The sequence below is a fragment of the Monosiga brevicollis genome, genomic scaffold, assembly GCF_000002865.3.
Source record: "Monosiga brevicollis MX1 MONBRscaffold_28 genomic scaffold, whole genome shotgun sequence".
Classification (NCBI taxonomy): Eukaryota; class Choanoflagellata; order Craspedida; family Salpingoecidae; genus Monosiga; species Monosiga brevicollis.
The window spans coordinates 28,932-37,387 of NW_001865065.1; the positions used below are offsets into that span (position 1 = coordinate 28,932).

Genomic DNA, 8,456 nt, shown 5'->3' on the forward strand with positions numbered 1-8,456 from the left:
ATGAGACAAACCAGGTCAGCCAATCTCTTCTTCTCATTGATCGGCGCTCGTGCAGCACCCGCCTTGTGCCAATCATGCCCAGCCCCCACTCTGATTGTGAAATCCGCTTTTGCCATTGAATCGGTGCTGGGAGCATCTCATCTTGACATCCTTGCCCGACTCACAGGAGGTGGTGGAGAAAGTTTGCGATGAGGACCTACGCATGTGGAAACCAGAGGGCTGCCCCGATGCCATCTACGACCTGATGATGCAATGCTGGGAGGAAGAGCCCGATGAGCGTCCCAGCTTCAAGGCCCTCCACGAGTCGTTGACGGTTCGCACCTGAAGAGGCTGGCACACGGCTGTCCGTTGTACTTCTCATTGACACACCAGCAACCTCGACGCCCGCTCAAAGCCATGATGTGCATCTTTGACCTCCAATGCTTAGGCGTATCACAAAAAGGCCAATCGTGCCACCATTGTGACTGTGGATGACGACGAAGGAGCTGCAGCCGCAGCCGACGAGTACTCTCTGCCACAAGATTCCATCATTCGCATCGCTGCTCCGCAACCCGACGATATCAGTACGGCCTGAGTTTTGACGTGATCGGATCATGCCTGCCGCAAAGCGACTGCCGCGTTCGCTGTTGGGATCTCATTTCTCAATCGTGTGGTGCCACAGTCGAGGATTGGAATCCATATGGTCTCGCTGATGTGGATATTGCCAATTATGGCCTTGTTGGCATGAACGCACCACAACCACCGCGCCCACGCCCAACTGCCGAGCCTGCCGAGTATTCGATGGCTTCAGCCCCCAGCGCCGCCCAGGATGACGACGAAGGGCCGTCGTATGAGATGACGGGCGGCAACCGCGCGGCCCCCGTTTTGTATGAAACCACCGAGAGCAAACAGGCTCGCACCGAAGCGCCGCTCTACGACACGGCTGAGGTGAGCCGATCCTGCTTTTGCGCTGGCCTTGAGCGTATGCAGTTTCCTTACGCGCGATGGACTGACCGCCCCTTAGGCTGAGCGACGTCCCAGCGTGACACCTTATTCCAAGCACGGCATGCGCAAGGATGAGGCTGCCCAAGTCATGATTGCCTGGTATGTCGGTGCTTCTTGGCGTGTCATGGTTTGGTTCCCCCTCTCGTTGCTTGCGTCATGTGTTGGTCCTTGTTCATAACTGACGGATCTTTTTGCTTCTTCTTCTTCCTCCTCTTCTTCCACCTTCCTCTTTCCACTTGCCGATTTCCTCTGTGCCACCTGTCAAACGCACGGGTCATTGGCTTTGTCGGGACTGCTTATCACTGCTCCCAGGGTGGAAAATGTCACTGGCAAGACCAAGCCCGAGGGCGCTGACATGCATGCTTGGCTTAAGGATGGACAGATTCTCTGCGAGCTCATGAACAAGCTGCAGCCCGGCTCAATCAGCAAGTCAGTTGATCCCTTTGGCAGATTAGCCCCCGACATCCGTTGGAAATGGCCCAGCCGCTTTTTGTGTGCGTGAAGCTCACTGCTTCGCTGTCGCTCGACTCAGGGTGGCCACGGGCAACCGTGCTTTCCACCACTTGGAAAACATTAGCAAATTTGTGTCAGCCGTTGGTGATCTCGGCGTGCGCGCTGCTGACCGGTATGTTGGCCTCATCGTAGCAACGCCGCATGCCAGTCTTCCAAGCGTGCTCTGATTATTAGCGTCGAATCCATTCTCCCGCACGCCTTGGAGCCTGAAGCTGACCACATTGCTCTTCCTCCGTTATTTTTTTGGACTAGATTTGATGGCGTTGACCTGTTTGAAGGCATCAACATGCATCAGGTCACCAATTGCTTGGCATCCTTGCACAAAGTGGCTGTGAGCAAGAATCTCATTAAAGCCTAGAATGGGCATGATTCGACGCGCACGCCCATGTGCCGCTTGCGCGCAGAGCCTCGCCCATCTCCCTTTAGCACTCGTCAATGGTCCTTCTTTAGCTAGGATGGACTTGTTCAGATTGTTATAGCTCACCCAGCTTGAGGTCGTCTTTTTGTTTTCTGTTCTTTACTTGATCTGAGGGCGAGCTGGTTGTGGACCTCTGTTTGCGTTGGTCCTTCTCCACCCCTCGTCTTGTTGATATGACAATTCTTGCCGGCACGAGGTTGCCCCTCTCACTTGGGTCAGATGCCTCGCCTTTGACTGGCTCTATTTGATCACGCCAAAAGTGAGCAATTTATTTGTCTTGCTGCGAGTTTATGGCTTGTTTTGGTTCTGAGTCACCATGGGCGTATCGGCTAGCAGGCCCTTTCCCCATTTCCCTCTTTCCACGTGCGCGGGGGGGGGGGTACCATGGTCGTTTAGGCACGATCTTGTTTTGTGCTGCAAATTAGCAAAGGCAGTATCCACACCACACCACGATGCCGTGCAAGAAAACACCCTTCTTTCTTATTCGGGAATGTCTGCACCCTGACCGCTCCCTGCGCAAATGAATCAAATGCATTCGGATGATGGACCAAGATTTGCAAATGAAATTAAAAAAAATTAATGCGGTTTGTCAATCAAGTGTTGTTTTGAGCAGGGATCGAATATTAAGCGAGTCCCGGGCAGGGGGTTTTTTAGGTCCAAACTAGTACGTGCACGCGACACGGGCATGTTATGCCATGCGTATTGCATCTTCCAGGCAGGAGTGTGGCAACTTAAAGCAGCGATGCGCGAAGCCGCACCTGATGAGTAGAAAAATAATTTGATAACGACGAAAATGCCCAAAAATTCGACAGAAATATTTTTGACAAGTCAATCGACAAAAGTCAGCAGCGCGGACGTTGGGGTTGACACCCTTTATTCGATTGGGGGTTGAATCAATCACCATGCTTCATCAAGTGAAAGCCAGATGAAAACAAATTTAAAAGGAAACCCAGATCAAGGCCGAGAAAAGAGCGAGCCGAGTCATTTCAGCCCAATGATAACAGCTGTCTAATGAAATCACGGCTCTTTGGGAGCACATGTGAGAATGTCCATCATTGCGCCGGCGCGACGACGGAGGCTGGAAAGCGCCCTGATTTGTCGTTCTGAAGATTGGTTCCAAACCACCGCCCAGGTCCATGGCCTTCAGTGGCCACAACGTGAATCTGATCTCCCTCCTGCCATGCAAGATGCCACGCAAGCAAAAAGAGTGAACAACATTGACACCGAAGCGTGCAAACAAACTGTTCGCATCGAGGTAGTTTTGTTTTTGTTTGTTGAGTGTTGTTTTTTTTGCAAGACAGAGGGCCAGGACCGAAAAAAAGCACGTACGCGGAGGCTCATTTCACTTGCATCGGCTGCCTTGTAGTTGCGCAGGACGCGCACACGATGCTCCGGCGTAAACTCTGCATCGCATAGCAGATGCAATGTAAGCAGAGACAGGGACCCGCGAAACAACGGGGCACGAACACCAGCGTACCAATCGAGCCCGAAGGAATGAGCAACGTCGTGTCCAGATCTTCGTAATGGGAGGCCAGCGACTGATGACGGTAATGCTTCACCAATTGCGGAATGGTGTCAAAGGTTGCAGCCATGCCCAACATGTACTGATTGTTGGCGGCGTGGATTCGCAGATGCTTGACGGTCTGTCCAAACTTGACGACAAGGCGATAGGCACCCTTATCTGGCGTGCGGCGCACGCCAAAGCTACCTTGCGGTAGGCCCACAAATCGCTGATGCGCCTCTGGTTTATCCATTGGCCCCAGGTACCTACAAACAAACGCAGTCCAAATATGATGCCGTCGACGGCGCAAGCCATGGTCATAGGCCAAGGAGTGGTGCATGCAGAGTTGGAGAGACGTCAAATGAGAGCTCCAGAGAAACAGCGAGGGGAGCAAACGTACCAGTATTCAAACTCGGGCATAAAAGCGCGAAGGCCCTGTTTGCGCTGCATGGAGAGCCCGCGCACGGTCGCAGACTTTGGCGGGCGCGGCGGGGGCGGGGCAGTGCCACTGCCACCGTCCAAATTCAACGGTGGTGTCATGTTGTGTCCAACGTGCGTCATACGACGGTCCTAAAGACGAACAAGCAATGCAGGATATCAGACAAATTGTCAAGGGCCGTATCCCCTTCTACAAGGATGCAGCGCCACGACACTCAAGGTCGAGCCCTCACGGTGACCAACCGGCTTGCGAAAAAAGTTGATGGGAATCAAGCCCTGCTCCATTGTCCCCATGTGCTGGCCCCGCCACCAGTTGCCCGGGGCGCTTTCCAAAACTTTCACGTAATCACCTCTCTTAAAGGCCAAATCCCCCGCCTGTCGTTCGCGGTGATGCTCAAAGCTGTGCACGGCTTCCAGAATGTCTCCGGGAGCCATGTTGGCGGTGGCGGTGGGCTGCACACTACTGCCACCAGCGCTGCTGTCCAAGCTCGCGCGGCCCATCTTGGCGGCCAAGTTGTGAACGCCTTCAGGAATAGGTTCCTCGGTAAGGGCACCCGCGGCTCCCGGCACCTGGAAGGGTGCCACTGTGTGGCCACTGCGCACACTGATGGTGGCGTTGCGCGACGTCCGCGATTGTGTCTCAGAGCGTGGCACGCGACGCGATTGCACAGCCTTGAGCGACGATTCCGCCTCTTGCACCGTGTAGCGGCGAGCACGGCGAGACATGGTTGCAGGGTGCGGATTGGAGCATTTGCGCTCCGCCTGCCGAGACAACGTTGCCAATACGATGAGTGCCAAATATACAAGGAAGGGCACCAAGAGAAAGAAAAGAGAGAAAACAAGAGGGAGAGAGAAAACAAGAGGGAGAGAGAAAACAAGAGGGAGAGAGAGAGAGAGAAAGAGAGAAAGAGAGAGAGAGAGACAGAGAGAGAAAGAGAGAGAGAGAAAGAGACCTAGCACTCGGGCTGGTACCTTGGCAACGCAATCAATGTGGGCTGCAAAATTACAGCCTCGGCAAGTCACGCCTTGGTCAAAGAGGCCCCATAAGATAAGGTCACACTGTTGACAGCGCAGTCCCGGCTATAAGAGCGAAACATTTTTGCAAAGATGAATATCAGCATCCACCCGAAGAGCCAAGTAGAAGGACATGCCCCTACAAGGAGTTTGGCGATGACCACTCGTTGCAGAATCGTGGCATGGTACAAAAGGTCCAACCTCAAATGGCGTGACCTCAAAGCGATGGCCACCGCGCGCTCGCCGCGAAGTAATTCCCGCCCTGATCAGCAACCAATCACATGAGACAAGGCAACGGACGAGGGCAAGATGGTTGAGCTGTTCAAAATGGCAGAATGTACACGTACTGCTTGCCCACAGTGCTCAAGGCCTGCATCCATTCCTGCTGCTCCACTGGATTGCGCAGCTGAATCAAGCAATTGAAAGGATGATCTAAGGATAACAAGCAAGGGTGGAAAGGCCCATCATCATCAGAAAAGAATGTCAAATTGAGTTTTGGACACTGCGCATGGCTTCAAGCAGTTACTGGCGCTGTTACAGATGCGGTTAACTGCTTCAGCTTTTCGTGTCCGTGACTACGTTTTGCCAGAAGCTGCCTTTTCAGCCTGCCGTAGACCATGCTTACCAGATGGGTGTGCACTGTGCAAACGAATGGCCAATGGCTGACCACGGATGGTCACCGAATCAGCCTGCGGACCACAAGTTCACGGTAGCATGCAGTTAGGCGACACAAAACACCCATCATGACGGTCCATACGAGCTCAGCATCATGATGGTCATATCGTCACGAGCAAGCGCGAAGAGCAAGACTTACCTTGAAGTTGGCAATATTCATGGCATATTGTAAGTTGTAGCGGCTGCCCTTGGGCTTGCAGACAAGCAGAGCTCGCATGAACAAAAACGCATAACTGTGTGTCCCATACAAAACGTGCACCATCAGGAGGGTGCAAAAGAGCGCCATAAGCATGCACAGAATGGGCGGTGAGCAACATGTCGAGAGGGACAAGGTCATCATCGGTGCGGGGGCGATTGATGCCGGAGCCCGTGGGGCACGTTGGTCCCACAGCATGCGCTCTGTATTGACTGACCGTCGTTGAGCGTTCTTGGGATCCGAGTCGAGCGTGATCCGCAGGTCGGCATCAAGCAGTTTGTGGCCGTATTCCACCTATTCAGTCCAGCGTAAACGGAAAAAGCCATGAGCGTTGCATGTAACTTGCATTGCATTTGAGCTGCCACACGACAAGCACACGAACGACACGCCAATCTATCACCCTTGCGCCAGGTGCATGGGCAAAAGGCTCACCAGCGGGATGTTGGAGCCCTCTCCCACATTGTAGTCTTTGAGAGAGTTTTGGATTGAGTCAATCTCTTCAATGTTCTGCGAGTCATTGGTGCTCGCATCAATGTGCTTTGCAATGTCCTTTGAAACAGACACGTGTGCAGGGCGTGAGTAACAGTGTAGCGCACGAATTCATGAGGTCATGCAAGGTGTGGGTGCATGGCCACCCTCTGCGCACCTTGACGGTTGTAATGGCAGCCTTGATGTTGCGCTTGGCATGAACATCGTGCTCAGGCAAGCGCTTTTGAATCTCAGAGAGGAGCAAGGGGTACTTGAGAAAGCGCTGGATGGGCAACATGAGGAGATCTTTCAGTTTGAAGCGCTGATTGCTAAAGGACACCAGTCGGTCTAGTGCCGCCTTGACTTCAGACTTCTTTTGGAGCTCCTGATGGAGGCGAGCATTTTCCATATTGGGGTCACGCGCATGAGAGGCACGAATACAGGTTGAATCATTCCGAGTTTTTCGGCCATCGAGAGACAAGTGCAAATGGACGGAGAACATAGCAAGCGGCAAGCAACCTGCAGACCACATGTTGCGACTCACGTCAAGTAGCTGGAGCGCAGCGGCTTGGCCAATGGCATAATCTGCGTAGCTAGAAAAGGTATCTCGGCGCTGAATAAAGCAGTGGCTAGAAGAAGCAAAGCAGCAAGATTGGCGCAACCGGAGAGGCATATTGGGTTGAGGGTTAGTTGGTTGGCGGGAGGCTTGTGCGTGCTTGCGTGCCAGCGGAAGTGGGAAAAAAAACCTTACGCAAGTTGGTCAGGATGGTCAACAATGTCCTTGTAGAGTTGGGAATGAAGGGCCTCGAACTCATCCAAATGTGAAAACAAGGTATCCAGTTCTGATGAAACGTAAATGTGAAGAGGAACGAGGTGAGTGAGCTCCATGAAGTTGGTGCTTTGTGCAACGCAGCGCACTACTCACGGGCTTGTGTGACGGGGGGATCGGGTTGGTACACCAAGACAGCAAGAGGCTTCTTGAAATCTTGAAGCATGGTGCGTAGACCCTGGACAATGGATAAGCATCCCACGCCCGGAGAGTGAGCAGGGTGATGCACAGTTTGGGGAGGCAGATGTGATCACACGCACATCAATGTAGTTTTTCTCCGTCTCCTGGACTTCTTCAATTGCCATCCTGTTCAAGTGTGAGGCATGTCAAGACGGGCGAGGTTTCAGAGCGAGGTTTGGGCAAGAGTATGAGGTGGGAACAAGAAAGTCAGTACGCACTGGAGCTTGTCCACATGTTCGGGTTCAGCTTGTTTGTGGTCACTGCCGGGTTGGTGTTGGTGGCGGTGGCGGTGGGCCAAAAAAGGATGTGCGTGAGGTGAGGGGTCACGGTCGGGGGATCGGCACAGTGAAGCGCACATAGCGACGGTTTGGCCAGATGTTGATGGGGCTGAAAACGTACACATGGCGAGCCACGATAGCGCCGTAGATGTCTTCGTTACCAAAGTCCACCTTGGTCTCGTAGTCTGATAAGGCATCCTAGGAGAAATCGCATCAGCGCATATTGGCTGAGTACCTGTGTATCCATGATCAAGGATAAAAAAAAATCGTGAAAGACCGACTGAAAAGCACTACCTCATCGTCTTTGTTGTTCATGTGTAGCAGGGGGCTCCTAAGGGTCAGCAAAAAGCAACGGGGCAAGGAAGGCATTCAAAAGGGTTACGTCGCAGCCCCGAGTCCAAAAGTTCCACTGTCAGGGTGCCCGAGCCTTATTGATTCGCACCGTGGGGGTTCCGTGCTGGGCTGTCGGGCAATTTGCGACTCGAGTGTTGCGTAAAGCTGCAGGGTTGGGGTATTCAGGAGACGAAGAGGTAAGCAAGGGGGGAGGGGTGGGGGGTGGGAAGCAACAAGGTGGAGGAGCGCCGGGTCGTCGAGGCAAGAAATTTGCTGGGCGTGAAGAAGAACCTACACTTTCGAGCTGGAGACTGGATGGCGCTTGGTGCTGCCGAGGGAAGACGCTGTATGTTGGTGAGGGAGATGACGTTGCCAAGAAGTGAGAGCAAGGATCGCTACCATTGGGTGGGATGTTCCGGTGGGGTGAGTTGGTAAAATCACTGGATACTTGGGACATACGGAAGACGGGCAGCGCGAGCGGCCTGGGTTTGGGAGACCAGGCTGAGGGTGGAGAGGACTTGATCAAACTGGTGACCGTGGTAGAGCTGACCAGCTTCAAAAAGTTGATCCTGTCAGAGGTTTGGTGAGATGGAATCGCGCGCACGCTCGAGTAGCGGGCATGGCTTGTT

The 8,456-nt window shown here is 53.4% G+C and overlaps 2 protein-coding genes across 2 annotated transcripts in view; one reads left to right on the forward strand and one right to left on the reverse strand.

The window, feature by feature from the left end:
- MONBRDRAFT_38563 (uncharacterized protein) overlaps positions 1-2,200 on the forward strand; it is a gene marked incomplete at its 5' end in the record, with an annotated part of 2,948 nt that extends 748 nt beyond the window's left edge. The window contains 7 exons of the mRNA XM_001749064.1: positions 167-313; positions 428-563; positions 662-927; positions 1,004-1,083; positions 1,297-1,413; positions 1,517-1,609; positions 1,750-2,200. Of these exons, the coding sequence (XP_001749116.1) occupies positions 167-313; positions 428-563; positions 662-927; positions 1,004-1,083; positions 1,297-1,413; positions 1,517-1,609; positions 1,750-1,855 (945 nt within the window). The 3' untranslated portion in view covers positions 1,856-2,200. The remainder of the gene's footprint in view (positions 1-166; positions 314-427; positions 564-661; positions 928-1,003; positions 1,084-1,296; positions 1,414-1,516; positions 1,610-1,749) is intronic.
- A 578-nt stretch (positions 2,201-2,778) lies between these two features.
- The window catches only part of MONBRDRAFT_33960 (uncharacterized protein), a gene marked incomplete at its 5' end in the record, with an annotated part of 6,931 nt that continues 1,253 nt past the window's right edge, over positions 2,779-8,456 (reverse strand). The window contains 19 exons of the mRNA XM_001749152.1: positions 2,779-3,090; positions 3,245-3,318; positions 3,393-3,682; positions 3,817-3,986; positions 4,098-4,934; positions 5,070-5,130; positions 5,216-5,300; positions 5,494-5,557; positions 5,683-5,776; positions 5,957-6,033; positions 6,172-6,288; positions 6,386-6,592; positions 6,752-6,836; positions 6,959-7,049; positions 7,133-7,214; positions 7,297-7,342; positions 7,616-7,692; positions 7,789-7,825; positions 7,937-7,992. Coding sequence (XP_001749204.1) covers positions 2,968-3,090; positions 3,245-3,318; positions 3,393-3,682; positions 3,817-3,986; positions 4,098-4,934; positions 5,070-5,130; positions 5,216-5,300; positions 5,494-5,557; positions 5,683-5,776; positions 5,957-6,033; positions 6,172-6,288; positions 6,386-6,592; positions 6,752-6,836; positions 6,959-7,049; positions 7,133-7,214; positions 7,297-7,342; positions 7,616-7,692; positions 7,789-7,825; positions 7,937-7,992 — 2,673 coding nt within the window. The 3' untranslated portion in view covers positions 2,779-2,967. The remainder of the gene's footprint in view (positions 3,091-3,244; positions 3,319-3,392; positions 3,683-3,816; positions 3,987-4,097; positions 4,935-5,069; positions 5,131-5,215; positions 5,301-5,493; positions 5,558-5,682; positions 5,777-5,956; positions 6,034-6,171; positions 6,289-6,385; positions 6,593-6,751; positions 6,837-6,958; positions 7,050-7,132; positions 7,215-7,296; positions 7,343-7,615; positions 7,693-7,788; positions 7,826-7,936; positions 7,993-8,456) is intronic.